The following is a 22655-nucleotide window of genomic DNA, read 5'->3' on the forward strand; positions in this document are numbered from 1 at the left end:
AACAACTTTATAGTCCTTACCATGCTCCCATACTCAAGGGTCCTCACCTCTCCAACATGGGTATTCTTTTGCCCTCATCATCACTTCACTACACTCCACCCCTTTGAAACCAAGCCTTGGCCTTACTGGCCCAGGGAAAAGCTTTACAAAAAAAAAAAAAAAAAAAAAAAAAAAAATTAAATTTAAAAAGATGCAAAATGTTCCTGTGGCCTGTTGTACTTCCAAGGCCCAGGGGATCGCTTAAGGAATTTACAAGGTAATGTGATTAAGAATGAGACTTTTATATCTTTAAAAATATTCAAAATATGTGTACTACATTCTTGATGTGATAACTCCAACAATTGCATGTTTGTTGAACTGGTTCAAAAGCAAATTTTGTGATTTCTGCTAACTGGGGCACATATAGTATTTGTTTATTCATTTTCCCTGGAAACTAGAAAAATTTTCATACCTATGTTTAAAGTGTTTTTTCCTTCCAAGAGGCTAGAATTTGCCTCTGCTATACATAGCAATAGAGCACTCCTCCAGTACTTTCACATGTTAACTCACTTAATCCTTGTAACAAACTCATAAAGTTGCCCTTCATGTTTAAAAAGATATATCTAAAATGAGAGACACAAAGGATAAGAGTAAACATCCCAGGAAATTACTAGTCAAAAGAAAGTACTGATCAACTTTTAAGATGGTGAATCATTGGCAAGCTTAAATTGGTTATCACTAAGTAACTGATAAGTACCACTTAAGATCTTTGATTATGTTGACCCTTCTTAATCAAACTTTAGACTAACTTATAGTTAATATGTTTGAATGATTAAATAAACAATAACGAACTAATTCATGTGTTTTAACTAGGGTCCTAATTAGATAGGATACACAAAACTTCAGATCTTTAAAAACAATAAAATCAAAGCATGAGTCACTCTGTCAACCAAAGGACTCCACAGAGCTCTGCCTTAGGAAAGCAAAATGCTTTTTTTCCTGATGCAGTACCACACTTCACTGTCTCCCAATTCCTATGACTATGATGGGTCATATATTATTAATAGAAGTTTCTTATATGCAAAAGAAGATGCTGTTAAATATGCAGGTGAGAGGGGGGGAAAGGAATTAAAGAAAAAGAGAGCATGAATGGAAGAGTATACTTCTTCCAGCTCTTATTCTACTACCTATTTCCTAATACTCAACTACTCTCTCAACCCCAGGTCAATCTTCCTAATGCCTGGGGTGAGCCATACATGTGGCAATGGCAGCAAGAAGTACTGCATTTCCTATATCGACAAATGGGAGTGATGAAGCTCTCCTATCCCCTTCCTCAATCAAGAACTCAAATGCCAAATGAATTGCATACACTGCTCACTTCCCACATACACTAGGTATCTCGCTTCAGGAATCTCTGCAGCACATTCCATGTTGACGGATTGCCTGTCATTAATATCTACTTTCCTTGAAAAGAAAAGGCCATTACCAAACTCCTCTGTGTCAGTTGTAGGGTTGACTTCTTATACTTTACAGGCCAAAAACTTGAGTTCAATAAATCACCAAGATCAGGTCTAAGCTGAAATTTATTTTCCCACCATATATGAATAAAAATTAGTTAAGCAGTAAGTATAAACAAAATTGCAGAATATCAAGAGGATAATGGTATTTTTAAAACATTTTAATTCTACAAATGCATTTTAACAAATACTAATTATGTGTAGGTTTTATTTCAACAGACTTTGAAAAGCTTCTACAAGGTAAAATTATGTTAGTAAGTTGAAAATAAAGTATAAATTTGAAAGCCAGTTGATTTTATTTTCTAAAACATTCTCTGATTTCTACTTTTCACTATTCAGACTGGGATAGTTCTATGGTAAAGACATTAGGAATAGGTCCACAATTGTGATTATCTAAAATACAAAATACTTTTAATTTTAACCATTTCTCTTAGGTAGGGAGAAACAGCCAACAAATATTTATGAAACAAAGAAGGAATCAGTTTCAAAACTGAATTACAGGAAGTTCTACCCTTATATATTAAGCCTAGAACATAACTGCCTCTGAAATACGTGTTTCCTGGAAAATAAATACTCCACAATGTATATGGCAAGCTTTCCCTGAGTCCCGTTTCCTTTGTTCTTAAGACTCAGTTTCCCATATTACTGTGTTTAAAGCTTTTTCTTAGATGGTTCAGTAAAGAATAAACAGGTTGTGAAGTTAAAGTAGTTAAACAATCTCTGAATAAGATACTGACACTGACTTTTATTCTTTCTTTCACAGAGGTTTGATGAAAAAATTCCAACCCTCTTCAGTTGTCTTATAACCAAGGCGAGTGCCTCCTCACTCGAATCATTAGCACTGCACTGGACTAAAAACTACCTGACCCAAATGAAAACTCAAACAGACCATCTTAGAAGAGCACAGTTGAAAAAGAAGATATTCTAAAATTCTCATTTATTCTCCCTGACTAACTAATATCACCCAACCACCACCACCATAACCATGCCCTCCTCCCTCAACTCCTGCCTTGAAACAACTGCTTTAAATTTCTTTTAGTGCAGCAAGCAATAGCTTGTAAAAGGATGCAAACCAGCTGAAATATTTGACAAAGAGTGTTAAATACCAGGGAATTCCTACCAACCATTTTACTTTAAAAGGTACTTTGATGTTGGCTATCTTTCATGTACCTCTTTCATGGCACATTAATAAAGAAAACGAAGCTGAAGTAAATCAAGTCCCAAGGTCACATCTAGAATTACAGCACTGTAGGTACCTGATGAAATACGGATTAATGCTGCATGAGTAGTGAATAAATAAAAGCACCTCTACTCACCAATCAGGCAAGTTTTACAAGTGCTTCTGAACTTTCTTCTGCAACCAGACCTGAGACATCTTTAATCCCCCATGCCCCTAAAACCTAATTATCATAATGTGAACCCAAATGTTAGGGTCCCTTCAAAATGCAAGTGCTGTGAAGCGGAAAAGTAATGGGAATTAAGCTGGGTGCAACCTTAGAAATGTACGGATGTGGGGAACTTGAAAGTGCTATTTCAATAAGTTAGGAGAGCATAATACAAAGATTTAGCCCCATAAAATATACTGAAATCAAAAGATTTACTCCTCAAAAAAAAAACAAAAAAAAAAACAAAAACCAAAAAACCCAAACATATAAAACACAAATAAGGTAGATTCAAGAACTCCTTTTTGCAAATATCAAGTTCTGGCCAGAGAATCTTCAAGTCCTATATAACCAAATAAAAAGGATCTCAACAACAAAGGATTCTAGCAATTTTGCATTTTTCTAATGCAAATGAAATGAGACAGAACCAAAGTGATTCTGTATAACCCAAACAGGTCTAAAACACAAACAAAAATTTAAATGTTTCCCAATAATCAATTGAACACATTTCCTAAGGTGCTGGCCAAAGGTAAGCTATAGAATGCCAAAGAAAATTGGAAATATGAGTAAGCATAGGCCAAAGAGTTAACAATCTCAAGGTAAAACTCATTCCATTAGTAGTCTGTTGATAATGCAGCCTTATCCCTTATACATCTAATTTATTTTAGGAATTATGATTTTAAAAAGAGCTGAAATTACAGTCTATAAATACACACATCTTGTATTCACTACACACCTGTGTTCACTACAACACAGAATTTGGCATAAATCAAGACTACACTGGGTCCAAATCACAGATAGTTTAAATCCCAAATGATCTATACTACAACCCTGTAATATGGTTTCTAAATTCACAAGTACACCATTTAGAAAAAGGTCTATGTACAATTATTTCACTTACCTATATTAAGCATTATAATATTTAAAACAATTCTTTTTTTATTCAGCGGTTGTCTCTATGAAGTATGCTTTAAGAAATAACAGAATGGCATATATATGAAATTGGTTAACTCCACTCTACTTTCAAAATCACATTAAGATGTTAGTTTGTAGGAGGGTTTAGGAGGATCTAAATCTGTACAGACACAAGCTAAGACTGTACATACACAAAGTAAAACAACTGTTCAAAATAAGGTGTGTTTTTTCCTTTTATAAAGGTTATTAAAAACACTCATAAAATTCCAAAGTTCATCAATTGTTACCTTAATGCTGAACATATTGTTGTTTCATTTATATTTTAAGTTCTTTTATAGCAAATACACTTGTCTAAATAGAACATCTGTTTTGGTTATAATATACTGTATCTTTGGCAAGAACTTGTAATAAAATGAACAAAAACAATCAAGAATCTTTATTGGATCTGGCAACAAAAGCAGATTTGTAACCAAAACCTTAAGACGAGAAATGACCATCACTGGGCTCAAGGCCAGTCTTAATCTAAGTCAATAAACAAAGATCTGTAAGAGGGGCTACAGTTAAGGAGGGCTGGGGGGTGGGTTAAGGGAACTCCTGTAGATACTTAAGTTGGACTTAGAAACACATGGGTTACATAACTAGCAAAGTGTATTTTATTTTGAGCAAAAACTGTCAAAGTGAATCCGAATCCAAATAATATTTTAAAACCATACACACACACACACACACACACTATAATTATTCATTTCTTATACCTCCTTTCTAACAAGCCTCATTATGGTCTACTTAAACACACATTTTAAAGAATATTCTGGCTGTTTCAACAAAATGAAAATAAATTATATTTATTATAAAACAATTTTATTTTTAAATTTATTCAATGTCTCTTCCTTCCCAGAAAGGAAGACTTGTAAATACGAGTTTATAATAGTAACGGAAAATGAGAAGAATATCAATAGGTAAAAGGAAACAATAGCTTGGACCATCACAGCACATTGTTTCAAGGCTTCACTGTAGCAAGGAGAGAGACAACTACTACTAGTATATCACCTTAACTTGTTTATAAGCATAATAACCAAACTGACACCCAAAAAATAACTTAGGCTGTCCCAAGTTTCAAGGTTAATTCATGGTCTTCATCACTACCAGAAACTACAGAAGGAGGAGATAAATGTTTAAATATAAATAAACTGATTTTACATTCCACATGTACAACTTAAACTATTGCACTAGGCAGAAAAAAAGTTAACAGCAACCACAAATTTTCCTCCATATAATTTTAACTTCACAACATTATCCTCCATATAATTTTAACTTCACAATCATTAAGCTTAGTTGTACAGCTAAGCTTAATGATTGTTGGGAAGTAAATTTCTTTAAACCAAAACAAAACCAATCAGGTCCAGGTGATTTAGGACATGGGGAATCTGCTGCACCTTACTCTGAGAGAATTTTCTTCTGTCTGTTTCAAAGAAACCTGAGAAAATCAGCCCATCAAAATTCTAATGAAAATGGCCTCTAGCAACACAAAAATCTTTATCCCTGTCCCAGTTCATCTTGTTAGAGTAGGTCCAACAACTCAAGTATTTAAAAATATTTTCTTACCCTAATTCTAATAAACCTCAATGTCCACAAACTTGAAATGTCTCCAAACCTAAATTAACAATTAAAATGTTAACTAATACAGTGTCTATATCATACACTTAGAGATCTCACTCTAGTCATCAATCCATTAGATAACTAACATCTTTTTGGTAACAACCTAACTAAATCTCCAAGTCTCTAATTTCTCTATAAGGTTATCAAAAGACTATCAAAAGATGTGCTAAAAATGTATATGGGTCTACCAGTCTAGTTTTCCTAAGAAAAATGAAATGGGAGAAGACTGTTTTATTAATTAAAAATGCATGCTGATTCCCAGTGATGATTGTTCTGCGTTCCTTCCCAACCTAGTGTTCGTAAGTCATCCCTTCATAATTTAAATTAAATAATCTTGCCTGATCAAAACTGCACTCAACAGTCATTTACATAGCCTATCTTATTTCCCCTTTTGAACATCAAAATAACATCTGCCCATGTTCAACAATTTCTGAATTTTACAAACAGTAGTATCAACATTTTATTTCCAAGTCCACCTAGAACTCCAGAAAATGTTTCATCTGGGCCAAAAGATAAAATAAAATAAAAAACAGAAGCTCTCTTACAGTCACCCTATTTTAGTTAACCTTCCAGTTTTCTTGTATTGATACAATTCTATCTTCAGTCCCCAAATCATTCTATCTCACAAATCAAGAGTTGAGCAATTCTGCTGAAACCGGTTTGGCTCGGTGGATGGAGCGTCGGTCTGCAAATTTAAAGGTCCCGGTCAAGGGCATGTGCCTTGGTTGAGGGCACATCCCCAGTGGGGGGTGTGCAGGAGGCAGCTGGTCGATGTTTCTCTTTCATCGACATTACTGGCTCTCTGTCCCTCTCACTTCCTCTCTGTGGAAAATCAATAGAATATTTTTTTTTAAAAAGAGTGGAGCAATTCCACTTTCTCTTAATCACTAATTAAGATGATAACATTATCTACAAACCCTAGGATCTCTTTTCTACCCTTTTTTCCCTAAAACAACACTCTCACATATAATATAATTCAAAGCCTTCTTTTAAAGAAAAGAAAATAAAGATTTAGCCTTCTTAACAGAATGCTTAAGTAATTTTCTCATATATTTTAATGGGTTTGAACACTTAGCAAACCAGTCATCCAAACCATTTTGGGGTTTCTTTTCTAATGTGACTATCTTAAATTATATTCCTTTAAAAAAAATTTTTTTTTGTTACCAAGTGTGCATCTCTGAAATGGCCTACCAGAAGTTTTTTTTCCCTTGTAACAAAATTACAATAAAACTTTGGCATGTGTTAATAAAAGTGATTGGAAAATTTTCTTTTACGCGAGAAAACTTAATTGAAAAAAATCTATCCACTAATTTAACTTTTCCAGAGAATTTGGAAAGGATGTAAATTTGTAGAGCACATTAGTCCAGCTCACATATCCGAAAATGTTTTGGAAACTGTTGCTGACATATATGTACAAGGGACCTAAAATAGCCAAAACAATTTTGAAAAGAAAAAAAAGAACAGAATTGAAAAACTTACACCATCTCATTTCATGACTTATTAAGCTATATAAATCAGCACTGGGTGGTAATAAAGATCACAGATTAGTGTAAAGACATATAGATCAATTAAACAGAATAAACTCCAGAAATAGATCTGTATGTGCATAGCTGATTTTCAACAAAGATGACAAAGCAATTCAATGGAAAAAAGAAAATCATTCAATAAATAGTGTTAGAATAATCAAGATCCATGTGCAAAAAAAGAACTTTGAACCTTTATGAAAAAATTAGCTTTAAATGGATAATAGGCTTAAAGAGTTTAAAATATAAAATGTCTAAAACAAAACATATGGTAAAATCATCATGGCCTTAGATTTCAAACATTACTTAAATAGGACACAAAATGCAAGAACTATATTTAAAAAAATTGATCAACTGGACTTCATAAAATATGTCTACTTTTCAAAAGACCATGTTTAAAAAACAAAAATGCAAGTTACAAACTTGAGAAATGTTTATAAAACAGGTTATCTGATATAAGACTTGTATTCAGCATAAATACAAAATACTCTTAGTCAATAAGAGGAGGAAAAATAATCTAATTTTTTAAGTGGAAACAATATCTAGATAAATATTTTACCAAAGAATATATTTGATCAGCAAAAAAGCAAAAAAGATACTCAATATCATTAAGTGCTAGGAAATGTACTTAAAACCATAATGAGAGATCGCTGTACATCCACTAGATTAGCTACATTTAAATATATATATATATTATTGATTTTTTTTACAGAGAGGAAGAGAGAGGGATAGAGAGCTAGAAACATCGATGAGAGAGAATCATCGATCAGCTGCCTCTTGCACACCCCCCACTGGGGATGTGCCCGCAACCAGGGCACATGCCCTGGACCGGAATCGAACCCAGGACCCTTCAGTCCGCAGACCGACACTATCCACTGAGCCAAACCGGTCTTGGCTAGGTTAGCTACATTTAAATGTCCAACTATACCAAGCACATCGATGAGGGTATGAAGAAAACAGAACTCTGGTACACTGCAGGTGGGAAGGTAATTGGATACAACCCACCTTAGAAAAAAATTTGGCAGTATCTTAAGTTAAACATTCACCTACCATATAGCACAGCACAGTCTTATTTATTTACTCAACAGAAATGAAAGCATATGTCCATGCAAACACTAGTACAAGAATATTCATGCAGCTTTATTCATAACAGCTCAAACTGGCAACAATCCAAATGTCCATCAACAGGTAAATGAATAAATTGTGATTTAACCATATGATATACTACTCAGTAATAAAAAGAACAAGCTATCAATATATGCAACATCATGATAAATCTCAAAATAATGATACTGAGTGAAAGAAGCTAGCAAAAGGATATGTACTGTATGATTTCAATTACATAAAAGTCTAAAAATGTACAGTAATCTATAGTTACAGAAAGTAAATCAGAGATTGCCTGAGGAAGGGAGGAGGCAGTGAAGGAAGGGTGAATTACAAAGGAACACAAGGAAATGGGGGGGGGGGGGAGTATGTTCATTACCTTGATTGTAATGATAGTTTCGTTCAAGTATACATGTGTCAAAATTTATAAAATTGAAAACTTTAAATATGTGCAGTTCATTTATGTACAGTTATCTCTCAGAAACACTGAAAAACAACAAATAGGACTTATAGAAGTAAAAAATATAACTGAAATTAAAACTTCAATGAATGGGTCTAACAGAAAAAGAAAAAGCTAGTGAACTAGAGAAAAGACCACAAAGTAGGCTAGGGAGGTAAGAAATGAAAAGAGATAGGTTAAAAAGCATGAAGGAAAAATAAGCATGGAAGATAGAGTGAAAAGCTGAATGTATATAATTAGAAATTCAGAGGAAGATCAGAGAGAAACACAGTACAGAGGCTAGATTTGAAGAGCAATAGCTGAAATGTTTGACGATCTAAGAGATATTATCCTATTGATTGAAGAATCCCAATTCAGTTGAATTGTGATAAATTTGAAGAAAAAAAAATCCCTATCTTCTCAGTCATTACAAATACCATATTAAACATCATTTATTAAGCATCATTTGTAATACTAACTTTGGCTCTTAATTCTGAAGGCCAATAATTCATGGGCATCAAAACTTTGGGAGAGGAAGACTAAGTTATCTTATTAGTCCGTACTTAAACAGAGCCCTCACAATGTAGAGCCAGGAAAATCCCATGAAACCAAGTAAGCCCTAACTTGCTGCTTCTGTGCGAAGTTTCAGAATACTGAAACTCAAATTTCTGCAAGAGGCAGACACTGTGCATTGTCGTGCAAAGCTCTTGTGAACGGCAAGGGGTGATTTGGGAGCAAACAACATGCATCGCTTTAAAAAAGAAAGGAGACAACATCACAGAAGGAACCTGAGAAGTTCCTTTACCTCTCAAAGAAAACAGACATTCCTAACATCCTTACCAGTAAACAACATCCAGTGGAGCAAAGTAATTTCTCATTATCAGGTCAGCAAAGTAAGCTTCTGTTTCCCGGCAGGCAGTTCCATTTCCAATCACCACTGTGCTGCAGCTGCAAGGGAGAAACAGGAGGAGAAACTGGATGAGCTCAAGGCATGCTTCCAAATCAATCGGAAGAAAATGTACAGAATGCACAAATGCTCCTGCTCTCTCATACATCCAAGAAACTTCTCCACTGTTTCATAAAGGAGACAGACACATGTAAAATAAAAAACAGCCCACCTGGTAAGGCTCAGTGGTTGAGCATCAACCCATGAACCAGGAGGTCATGGTTCGATTCCCAGTCAGGGCACATGCCCCAGGTTGTGGGCTCAATCCCCAGTGGGGGGCATGCAAGAGGCAGCCAATCAATGATTCTCTCTCATCATTGATGTTTCTATCTCTCACTGCCTTTCTCTTCCTTGCTGAAATCAAAAAAAATATATATTTTTTAAATTAAATAAATAAAAATAAGATTAAAAAATACTGCCTTGCCCTACCCGGTATGGCTCAGTGGATAGTGTCGGCCTGTGGACTGGAGGGCCCCACATTCGATGTACCCTGGTTGTGGGCACATCCCCAGTAGAGGGTGTGCGGGAGGCAGCTGGCTGGTTTATCTCTCATCAATGTTTCTGGTTCTCTATCCCTCTCCTTTCCTCTCTGTAAAAAAATCAATAAAATATATTTAAAACAAAACACTGCCTTTTCATTTGGCATAGCAGGCAGTGGAAGACTATTTTGCTGTCACACACCTCAATAACAGTCAGCTTTAATCCCATCTAAAAGGAACCAAATTTAGACATGGTTAGATGAATTCTAAGCCACAATAAACGCATTGTGACTGAATTATGTGATATGTTGTCAAATAATTTAGGAAGCTTCTAATTACTACAATATCCATTCCTTCAGATCCATGAAGAAAAAAGGAAAGAAGGTAGAAGGAAAAAAGGAGGGGGGGGGGAAAGAGGAGGACCAAAATAAAGAACCAAACAGAAAAATTAAATGCTCACTTTGCTCATATTACCACCTTTGTTTAGTGAAGGTGGCAGAGGAAGGGAGAATTCCTTTGGAGTCTCCAAAGGGATATTCCTCCAGCAATCTGCCCAGCATTGTTTTACATGGTCCCTTCCCTCTTCCAGTGCACACCCCTTAATCCCTCCCTCCAAATTAGGGGTTTCAAAGGTGTCTCTGACTGACTGGCTAAGCCACTGCAATATTCAAAAGGTTACTTATTTTCATACTTGAAATTCAGCAAAAGCCTCTTTATTTTCTCTGCTTCATGGAAGCCTTGTCCACAATGCAAGTAAACCACATCAGTATGAAGTATCTGACCTTAGAAAAAAATGAAGAGAAGCCAATTTATAAAACATTTCAAAACATAACACCCCAATGATTTAAGCCAGTTGAAACAGAAAAGGAAAAAGGTATGTCTTTTAAAATGCAGCCTGAATCATTCATATTCAATAAATCAGATTCTCCCTAAGCATTTATAAAGTTTTGGTATGTTCAAAGTTATAAGGACTCTATTTTGCTACATAAAACCATTACTAATTTTTAATAATACTTGTCAATAATAGTAAAAGCTAACCTTTACTGAATACTTACTATATATGACATGGGTTATTTTTATTTCTTATTTGAGTTACAGATACATGAATTTCTTTACCTTGTATAATTTTTTTCAGCTGCATATTTATGAATTGTAAGCTTTTCTATACTACATTATGTTTTAGCTAAGAATGTATATAATGAAAAAAAAAGAAAAAAGAAACATTTAAATTTTTTAGGGTGACTACCTAAAGAATAAAAGTAATGCTGAGCTATGTGACCAGCTTAGGAAGTTAGGCAGAAAGAAAATGATCTCAAATGAAAACAGAGAAATGTAGAATAAAGTGAGGAGTAAAAAAAAAGGGTAAATATATGAGTAATAGAAAAAAAAATTACTGGCCAAAACAATAAAAATGTCCTGTGGTATTTAAAATATATACAGAATTAAAATGAACCACACAGGTGCCACCATGGAGAAGTACTATCACCTCTGCAACGAGGCTGGCCTAAATGCAAATGAAAGCCACAACGTTGTTCAAGGTGGGGTAGTGAGGATTACAATCAGAATACCAACCAATGGACTGCAAGGATAGTAGAACAATCCTTAGTTCTACTGTAAATGTTATAGAGCTTATAAAGCTTATAAATCTATTGTGATTTAGGGGAGTGCAGATGGCTTTCGCAGCCAGTTCATGCTTTGGGGGATACCACATCTGATGAGGCCTGTATGGAAGATGGGAGAACCAAACCATGAACCCTATAGTCAATGTTTTCACCACTGTTATTATCTGTGACACACTAACAATATTAAGCCAAAGCCATATTTAAGAATTTGTCAGTGTATTCTTTCTTTAAAAGTTACTTATTAATATGCTAGATGGCAAGTGTGCAACATGCTTCAAAGCAATCAAAAACACTATTATAAGCAAGCAATCACTTAGTAAGTTTATAGATTAGCTCATATTCTATATACAGAATCATTCCCTTTTTTACAAAGCATGCTTTTTTGCTATTAAAAGTTATCATTAATACCTTTTCAATTTTTAATTATAAAGTCATATGTAATCACATAAAAGAACATTTGGCGATAAAATATGAAAATCCATAAACCCAGCAGCTGTTGTATCTTAGTCTTACTTCCTTATAGTTTTTTTCATTGTATCTAATTTTACATAATGCCATATTTATAATTTTGTACTGTAAGAAGTTTTTGTTGTTGTTGTTTTTTCTTTTTTTTAGTGTGAATGCAGTCCCCCACTACCACAAATTATGCAGTCGAGTTTCACATCCGGAGTGCAATGGATAGCCTTGCCCTGGGAAAACCACCTTTGTGATAAGGGTTGCCTCCCCTGCCAGGTAAGTATTGTAAGAAGTTTTAATTTTACTCTTTACAGAATCATTTCAATAGAAACAGTTTAATGTCAGGAAAATAAAAAATGGCATGACGTAAAAAATACAAACTTATATTTTGACCAGCTTTTCACTAACATTATGTACCTAATGACACACGGAAATCCATTCAAACAATAAAATTCTCTTGCAGCTTCTGAGATGTTTTAACAGGGATAAATAAAAAACATGTTGCAAGGATAAATCTAGAGAAAATAATAATTAGCTAACAATCCTTAATTTTGCATTTCTTAGTTGTACACATGATTTAGTAAAAAGAACTGTTCCTTTTTTCTCTCAACTAATAGTGGAGTACCAACTACTATTAACTTGTTTATATTTTCTGAGAATTGTTAAAACAGTTTTTAAAATTTCAAAATCTTGGATTTATATTTGAGGGCAAAATAAATCTGGTAACCGTGCATTACCCTGTTGAACTAAATGAGCTACAGAGTACAATGAAAAGTATCTAACAGTTGCCATACAATTCACGCATCCCATGTACTGAATGCCTGTTACTGCATATTTCTCTGCTACTCATCATAGTTATCAATCTGCTGTTCAATCTCCAAGTTTCTTTTGGCACCTATTCAGTTGGACAATTAACACTTATGTTTGGGGAAGAAAATAAAGTTGTTTTACAAGAGACGGAAAAAGCGAAGCTGGTTATCCATGTAGAAGGAACCAAAGTGATAGCACTAATTGCTGACAGAGACTTACAGATGTAATTTTAACAACTGCTCCTAGCAAGTAAAAAAACGCATAAAGTATGCAGCTCTTAAAAAGCTTATTAGCAATCTAACTATACAAGTAGTAAATTTTACCACTGCTTTAGTTTCAACCATCTGTAAATAATTTTAGATACTTATGAGAGGTTCAAATTAATTAGAATGAAGTGTAAATTAAAAGTACACAATTACCAGAGATTATTAAAATCTCAGGACTTATGAAATGCAGTTAAATTTATTTTAAAAATAAAAGATTAAAAATTAAAGAACACAGCTGGCCACCAAATGTGAAATTAAATCGCTGTTTAACCTTGAAACAAAATTAAGTTTGCATACTACCACTAACACTAATACATATAGGGAATGGAACCATGATTCATTGAATTTTGGGAGAAAGAAAAGCTTGGTATTAATACTAACAATATTAAGACAGTATCCTTGTAGGAATACTGTGTGCATGTTTGATACTTTGCTGAGTAACAATAATTACTCAATGTTTAAGAATAATATTAAGAAAATACAAAGGGAGAGTTTAATGCAATGATCTACATTTTTAGCCTGTGGAAAATTCTCATAGTCACTGTTACCTTATACTGCTGGCTTTTGTTCCACTGAAGATTATAATAGTGGCCAAAATATCTGTGCAATTAAGACTCATTTTGATTATTGTTATTGAAGCCTGATCTTAAAAGAATAATTAAAAATATCTCGTGAACTTACTATCTGCTGGCTCTAGTCCTATATAATAAAGAGGTAATATACAAATTGATCATCACTCCAACACACAAGATGGCTGCCCCCATGTGGTCAAAGATTGCCACCAGAAGATAACTAGCAAGGGAGGGCAGTTGTGGGCAATCAGGCCTGTAGGGGAGGGCAGTTAGGGGTGACCAGGCTGGCAAAGGAGGGAAGTTGGGGGCAAATAGGCTGGCAGGGAGCAGTTAGATATCAATCAAGCTGGCATGGGAGTGATTAGGGGGTGATCAGGCTGGCAGGCAGAAGTTGTTAGGGGCAATCAGGAAGGCAGCAGTCCTGGATTGTGAGAGGGATATCCAACTTCCCTTGAGGGGTCCCAGATTTGAGAGGGTGCAGGCTGGACTAAGAGACACACACCCCTCCTCTGTGCATGAATTTCGTGCACCAGGTCTCTATTCACATATAAATGCATCACAATAAACAGATGTAATAGGAAGACAGAATTGGAGGGAGGGAGTTGGTTAACAAATAAGATGAATTTGAAGTTTGATTTTCTGATTCCCACATCCCTGTACATGAGAAAACCATTTTCTAAGACTTGAAAAATTAGCATTTATCTAAGTCCTCATGAAATATATGAAGTGAAACAAACGTATGAGCAATCAAACAACTTTTATATAAGAGCTGAAAGATATGCTTACTGGTAGGAGAAATGATAGCTAATTTGCAACCATGTTTGTAACCAGGATCCACTCCCATCAAGGTGCGCCCTGGAACAGGGTTTGTTAAAAGGAGCTGACGAAGGTTCCGTCCAAACATCATCACTGATTCCTTCTCTGCATCTGATGTTAGTTTGGCTCTTTAGAAAAAAGAAAAAGGAGAATGTAGTTTTTCATTCACCCAAATTTTCTTCCAGAAAAAGAACAGAATTCATTTTATACAGTTACTAGTGGCCCAATGCACAAAATTCGTGCACATTAAAAGGGAATTATTTAGAGGAAATATTTTATTATTGCTATTTACCCCTTCTCTTATAGTAGAAGTGTCAGAGATGAAAGAAAATTAGTAAAATGTATATGAAACTTTCCCTCCTGTCAGAGTCTGGGACATGCTGCGGGACTTAGAGTCAAGTTCCTGCCCACCCGTCCAAGCCTTCAAATCAAGTGAGACCCTGACCCAGCAGACCTCACCCCATCAAGCCCTGCAGGACAGGGGTTGCAGCCTCAGGTCCCCCATCAAGCCCCGAAAGATGGGGGGGCACAGCCTCACATCTCCCAGACTGGTGCGGGGCGAGGAGTGCAGACTCAGGTCTCCTGGCCTGGTCTCAGTGTTGAGGGTGCAAGGGCGCGAGGACATGAGGGTGTGACAACCAATTCCATATTATCTCACCATATACAAAATTATATTGAGTGTATTTTTGCTAAGTGCAAAAATATCACACAGTATCACAAATGACTTTGTGGTATCAAACCTACCAAGTTCATCATATCTATGCTCCTTCTCTCTCTGCTCTCAGGATTTTATGTATAAAATCCTGTATGTATAAACATCTGTGTATATGAGAGTGACAGGATGTATAAAAATTTGGACAGCAAATGGATGTCAAATTAAAGTTTATCAGCAAATTAAAAATATAAGCAATAATTAGAGTGATATAAACTACTGAGTCATAAATAGCCTACTCCAACAATACTTATTTTTACACCTTTACTATAATATCTCTCAATGTTATATTCTCACTCTATTCCATTCCCTGCATCTACCCCCTTTGTCTTTCTCAGTGATTTGACCATAGATACTGATGCCAGTCTAGAACTACGGTTCATATAAATAACTTCCCAATTTTATCCAAAGAAGTTATAAGATTTTATAAAAAGTATATATCCTTTATTAGACCAGGTTTAAAAAATGCATGCCATTGGCCATAAGAAAACTGAGAGTTCGCTGAAACCGGTTTGGGTCAGTGGATAGAGTGTCAGCCTGCGGACTGAAGGTCCCAGGTTCGACTCCGGTCAAGGGCATGTACCCTGGTTGCGGGCACATCCCCAGTGCGGGTTGTGCAGGAGGCAGCTGACTGATGTTTCTCTCTCATCGATGTTTCTAACTCTCTATCCCTCTCTCTTCCTCTCTGTAAAAAAAATCAATAATATATATATATATTTTTTAAAAGAAAACAGTGTTCAAAAGCGAGTCAAAGTACATTTCATATCAGTTTTGAGATAGAATGTTTTATGTAACTGAAGGCACACAGATCTAATAATGTTTGCTTTTCTGGCTTAATTCAGTTCCCTAAGGCTCTTCTCTCATTTTCCCAAACACTTTAGTCATTCTCCCTTGCCGTTAGCCATGCAACATGAAAAGTATCATTACAGATCTTCACATCTAACTTTATCTATTGAGTGAGCATTTGTTGTCAGTCTTTTATATAAAGGTACCATGATTGGTGTAAGAGATACAAAGCTGAAAAGACAAGATCCCTATCGTGAAGACCACTATCTAATGGAAGAAACAGAAAAATAAACAGAGAAGTACAAAACAATGATAAGTGCTATACTAATAAGAACACATAGGAAGAATAGCTAAATCAGAAAGACTTTCTAAGAGATATCTTCTCAGGTGAATCAAAGAAGTATAAGTAATAGATATAGGCAAACAAAGGTAGGGAAAGTAGATAGAAGGCATGGAAAAAATATTCTAGACAATGGAAGCAGCTCATGGCTCATCACAGAAGCAAGTAATTTAATATGCTTAAGTAAAAAGAAATACCAAGACATACCAAGACAAAAAGAAACCAGATCACAAAGGGTCAATCAAGCACATTCTTCTAATGATTTTGCATTTTTTCCTGAAGATAAAGAAGATACATTAAAGGATTTTAAGTAGAAGAGTATGAAATAACCAGATGGCAATTTTAGGATGGCAACATGGAATATGTATGGAAAAAAGAAACAAGACAGAGATTATCTATGACCCTACTATAATAATTCAGACAAAATGATGATGTCCTGAACCAACTATCCCCTAGTGACCATGGAGATAAACATAATTTCAAATTCAAAATATATTGGAAGATGGTAAAATAGCACTTAATAACTAATAGCTTTAAGAAAGAGGTAGATGGCCCTAAACGGTTTGACTCAGTGGATAGAGCGTCGGCCTGCAGACTCGAGGGTCCCAGGTTCGATTCCAGTCAAGGGCATGTACTTTGGTTGTGGGCACATACCCAATGAGGAATGTGCATGAGGCAACTGATCAGTGTTTCTCTCGCATCAATGTTTCTAACTCTCTATCCCTCTCCCTTCATCTCTGTAAAAAATCAATAAAATATATTGGGGGGGGGAGAGGTAGGTGTAAAAAATGACACATGAATGAATGATCATGACAAGCACAGAAGTAAGAAATACAGAAGTAGACTACGAATTATATGTAGCCAACTGAATAAGAAGGCTTCAAAATAATACAGTCTAAATGATCTCACTTAATTCATACATGAATGGAGAAAAGTCTGATACACAATGGTTATGACTAGGTAGTGAAATTATGTGCTTTTTCTTTGTTTTACTGATTTTTTTATACATTAGAAAAATTTTCCTTTTAATTAGAGAATTAAAGTAATTTTCTTTTCTTCTTTTTAAATCCATTGGGGAGTTTCCCCACCTAACTGCTGTTCAGGTAATTACAAGTATTTCTATTGAGAGACACGTCTAAGGACAATGTCTGAAAACCAACTTATGGAATGAAATAGGATATATTTCTTTAACCACAGGCATTTTACAAAAAGAGAAGGAAAGTGCTCTTGCTTGTCACTAATGGAAGTCAGAGAAGGATTATATATTAAAGAATTCTACACCAAACTACTTTTCATTAACTTTCAATGAAATTATTCCACAAGCAGTAAAGCTGTACAAATCAAATATATACAAAAATGTCCAAAGTGCCACTAGATATGATATTATATGCAACCTGAGAAAACAAGATAAAGGAAATGAAATTTTAAATAAGTTTCTATTTTATTTCAATAAGAACAGAATCCCTTATTTTTAAATTTGATGCCCCAGCACTCAAAAATAAGAGATGTTACTTCACACAGATTTGAAATGAAATAGTTTTCCAAAAGAAATACTATTTTTAAGGGATGTCTGAGCTAAAAAAGGATGAATCAAGAGAATGAATGACTTTCATAAAAAAGAAGTTGGACAAAGGAACTATGTGTTGTTTTTAATAGTATCTCCTCACTCTCTACTCTAAATACCTCTAACCTCAATGTCCAGGTCCAGAAAAAGAAAAAGAAACAAACATAAAGGCTACTATAAATTAATGAGGTTGAAGAGATGACTACTAGTAAATCTAGAGTTCAAGATAACCCTTGCTGAAACCTATGAACAAGTGAGAATGAAGAAAATCTGTGGCACATAAGAAGGAATGCAAAGCCAAAACTGGTTTGGCTCAATGGATAGAGCGTCGGCCTGCGGACTGAAGGGTCCCAGGTTCGATTCCCGTCAGGAGCATGTACCCTGGTTGCGGGCACATCCCCAGTAGGGGATGTGCAAGAGGCAGCTGATGGATGATTCTCTCTCATCGATGTTTCTAACTCTCTATCCCTCTCTCTTCCTCTCTGTAAAAAGTCAATAAAACATATTTTTAAAAAATAATAATAATAAAAGAAAAAGAAGGAATGCAAAAAAAGCCTGGTTTCTAAAGATTGCCTTCCAAGACCAAGGATAGAGAGAAAAGGGGGGTTTGCCTCCTAATGTTACTTTTCTTTCCATCTCCTCCCCTAGAGACAAAACTGTCTCTCACCTTTTTGCAGTTCTTCTTTATAACTTAGTCCCTCTGCAGATCCATCTACATGATTCCTTTAATAACCTTTTAATATTTGCTCATCATTGCTGATAATTACTCATCCAAATTAACTCCCATTTGGAGTGAAAAACATTATATTACCTTTCTCTCTTCATAGTAATAAATTCATCATGTGTTCCACTGATTCCCTTATGCTGTTTTTTTGGCTCTCTTTATCCATAAAACTGCTTCCAGCTAACTTCTCCATTAACTTCTTAGTTTGTTTCTCTCAAGCCAAATCTCTCATCAATAACACCCTTTGCTTAGCTCAGTTGTCAAACTGCAAGACTGTATTGCAGAACTGGAAAAGGTACACAGTAGGGGGTCAAGATTTGATAAGTATATCATAATTAATAACTGTTTTGTGATGTATGAATGTGAATGCCTCTTTAGACTGAAATCTAGGCTTAATTTTAAGACTTGGTGATTGGGACTCAGTTCTTTGGATTGGTTGATGGGTCAACTAATACTTATTTTGACATGCTTTAATAGGCTTATTATCATACATAGTAATAAACAGTATACAAAATTAAATTAGACAAGATGCATACCTGAACTCTCTACAGAGGAGAGGATAAATAAGGCGTTTAAAAGAATCATCTATTGAATTGTGTAAAATCTTCATTAACTCTGGCCTTGCAAAGCGACGTGGTCTCCACCTGAGGGGGGGAAAGCTATATTAAAACTGATGCACCAATAACAAGACCAGGAAATGGCTCTTGGAAGAGGAAAGAGGAAGTGGAACAGAAAAGGGGGAATAACTTTTCTGAAGTCAAAGTAACAGTCTGTGTAGAGAGATTATAATGCCTGGAAAATTATTACCTATGGCATCTGGAGTTATTTTTAAAAACCTAATAACCATGGTCATACAAACTAACGGAAACTTTCCTATTCTAGGAAGAATCTCCAAAGCATTATAATAATGATCAAAATCTTCAGATATAAGAAAGTCACCAAAAAAATTACTACAATTAGATTAGTACTACTAGGGCATAAAATATTAGTTTCTGAGGGATAGAGGGAGGTTTAGATACTAGTAAATAAGCTAGAAAATATGGCAAATGAGCAGGCCATTAAGAGTATTATACTCTGCCGAAACCGGTTTGGCTCAGTGGTAGAGCGTGGGTCTGCGGACTGAAAGGTCCCAGGTTCGATTCCGGTCACGGGCATGTACTTTGGTTGCAGGCACATCCCCGGTGGGGGGGTGTGCAGGAGGCGGCTGGTCAATGTTTCTCTCTCTCTATCTCTTTCCCTTCCTCTCTGTAAGAAAATTAATAAAATATATTTTTTTTTAAAAAGAGTATTATACACTATGCCATGGAGCTTGGCCATTTAGGAAAGATAAGTCCTGTGTCATTGGACAATATGCCAAGATAGTATTTTAAGGCGATAACATCCTAAATGCTTTTTTTAAAAAAGCATTATTATCTGATGTCTGCTGGGGTCATTTCCTTTAAGGCCAAACCAAGGTATCCCCATTTGCTTATAGGAAAAAAACTTTTACATATGCTATGGTTTCTCCCAAGAATGCCTGATTCCTTTGTCTTGCATGCTAAACTATAATTCATGTTTCTTTCCAAGTGGAATTTATTGGAGTGACAGTGGTTAATAAAATTAGATAGGTCTCAGGGCTACAATTCTAAAATTACATCATCTATATATTGTATTGTATATTCACCACCGCAATAATGTTTCTTAATGTAAAGAAAACATTGTATCCATTGTCTGTTATTGTTGGTTTGGTTTTTTTAGATAATGGACATCTTTCCATATCAGTACATATAGATATCAGTATAATAGTTTAGAGAAAAAAAAAAGGAAATTTTATAAAAATCTATAAACAGACCTGTTTTGGATGCACCACCTACAGAATTCATTCTTAACTCCATCAGGAATGTTGACCTTGACCGTCAGTATCTTCAAATTTTCTCCACGGTTAATTGCCAGAATCTGAGTACACACATATATGACAAAGACTATGATCCACAAACATATAAATGATCAATTTAACCAGTCATCATTTATAAAACAGGTGGTTACCCAACCTAGAACAATATCAATTTTTTATTCATTTATTTACAAAAAATGTATTAAAAATAATAATTTCTTTATATAGTTTATAAGATTTTAAAAAATAAAACACAAGTACAGATCCTACGACATTCACTAAAAGAGACTTTGGTGATCTAAAATCTAACTTCAGATTCAACTAATTGAAAATTAATGATCATTTAGAGATAGGATATACTTTTTATATTTTTGAAAAGAAATTGCTAAGATAAACAGAAATAGACAAATTCCTGAGTAAAATATTTAATTACTATTAATTTGTACCATTTATTGAGTAACTGAATAGCCCATCCAAGTACTTTTAATATATTACCTCATATAATCTCCAAAACCACCAAACATACAGGCATTATCATCTTCATTTTATGTAATTTTCCAATACTAATTTGTCCCAAATCATAAGTAGTAAAGGAGAATTTAAACTCAGATCAGCCTGCTCATGATCTTAAATTAATACATTAAAAGAGCAATTGTTTTAAAACATATTAAAAACTTAAAAAAGAGTGAGCAAACCTCAAGTAAGCAAAAGAAAGAAAATAATAAAAACACAGGAGAAAGTAACAAAATAGAGAACAGAAAAACAATAGAAAGTATAAACAAAACCAAAACTTGATTCTTTATAACACCAACAAAATTGACCAACTTTTCACTAGACTAGGACAATGTAAGACCCAAGAAATCAATTGGTCTAGCTCTGCCAAGGCATTAGAGCTGAGTTAATTAAATATTTGACTCAATATTGCAGGACAATTTTTAAGTTGATAAATTTGTATGGCCTGTGAATGATGTTATAAATATCCAATGGCACTTCACAGAAAAAAAGTTCCCCACCCCTGCACTAGACTGTCCAAGAAAAAAAAGAAGAAATATTCTAATTAGCAAAATCAGAAATGAAAGAAGGGCCATGACTGTGGATGATACAAAAACAAACAGCATAAGAGAATACTACGAACAGCTGTATGCCAAATTAGATCACTTAAAGTGGACAAATTCTAAAAAGATTCAAACTGCCAAAACAGAATCAATAGAAGTAGAAAAGCTGAAACAATCAATAACAAGTAAAGGGACTGAATTAGTAATTTTAAAATTTCCCACAAGGAAATGTCCAGACTCAGATGGCTTCATTGCTTAATTCTACAAAATATTTAAAGAATTAATGCCAATTTTCTGCAAATTCTTCCAAATAAAATACAATAGAAAACTTTCCAAATCTTTCTATTTACTCCAAAACCAGACAAGTACATCACACACAAAAAACACAACAAGGAAAAAACACACACAACATACCATTGTATCTTATGAATATAAATGCAAACAACCTCAATAAAATATGAGTAAACCAAATCTGGAAACATATTGAGAGGAATTGATTCCAAGAATGCAAATTTGGTTTAACATACAAAAATCACTTAATGTAATACATCAGACCAATGAAATAAAAAACAAAAGTACATGATCATGTCTACACTTGCAGAAAAAGTATTTGACAAAATCCAGCAGACATTCATGATAAAAATACTCAATAAGCAGGAATAGAAGGTATTTCATCAATGTGGTAAAGGGCATATAACAGAAACCCGACAGATAACACCATACTAATCCTCTTGTCACTTCTATTCAACACTGTACTGCAAATTCCAGTCAAGGAAGTTAAGCAAAAATTAATAATGAAATAAAAAGCACCTCGATTGAAAAGGCAAAAGTAAAACTACAGTTGCAAAGAGTATGATTTTATATATTAAAAAATCCTAAAGAATCCACTAAGAAACTATTGTATTAGAATTAAGATTTCAGCAAGATTTCGGGACAATCAATTTACATACACTAGCAATACGCATTCTGAAAATAGAAATTCTTTTTTAAAATTTTATTTACTGAGGCACCAAAAGGAATAAAATACTTAGGAACAATTTTACTTAGGAACAATTTTAACAAAAGAAGTGCAAAACTTATACTCGGGAAGCTACAAAATGGTGTTAAAAGAAACTA

The 22655-nt window shown here is 34.5% G+C and overlaps 1 protein-coding gene and 1 pseudogene across 3 annotated transcripts in view; both read right to left on the bottom strand.

Moving 5' to 3' along the window:
- The window catches only part of SRBD1 (S1 RNA binding domain 1), a 154113-nt gene that overhangs the window by 105377 nt on the left and 26081 nt on the right, over window positions 1–22655 (bottom strand). For all 3 annotated transcript variants that reach the window (XM_036435207.2, XM_036435205.2, XM_036435206.2), the window contains exons 10-14: window positions 20443–20546; window positions 19148–19255; window positions 14456–14613; window positions 10635–10725; window positions 9359–9466 (exon numbers count right to left, since the gene is read on the bottom strand). In XM_036435207.2, coding sequence (XP_036291100.1) covers window positions 9359–9466; window positions 10635–10725; window positions 14456–14613; window positions 19148–19255; window positions 20443–20546 — 569 coding nt within the window. The remainder of the gene's footprint in view (window positions 1–9358; window positions 9467–10634; window positions 10726–14455; window positions 14614–19147; window positions 19256–20442; window positions 20547–22655) is intronic.
- Window positions 12179–12305, bottom strand: LOC118717879 (annotated as a pseudogene).

Source organism: Pipistrellus kuhlii, unplaced genomic scaffold, assembly GCF_014108245.1.
Source record: "Pipistrellus kuhlii isolate mPipKuh1 unplaced genomic scaffold, mPipKuh1.p scaffold_m20_p_13, whole genome shotgun sequence".
NCBI lineage: Eukaryota > Metazoa > Chordata > Mammalia > Chiroptera > Vespertilionidae > Pipistrellus > Pipistrellus kuhlii.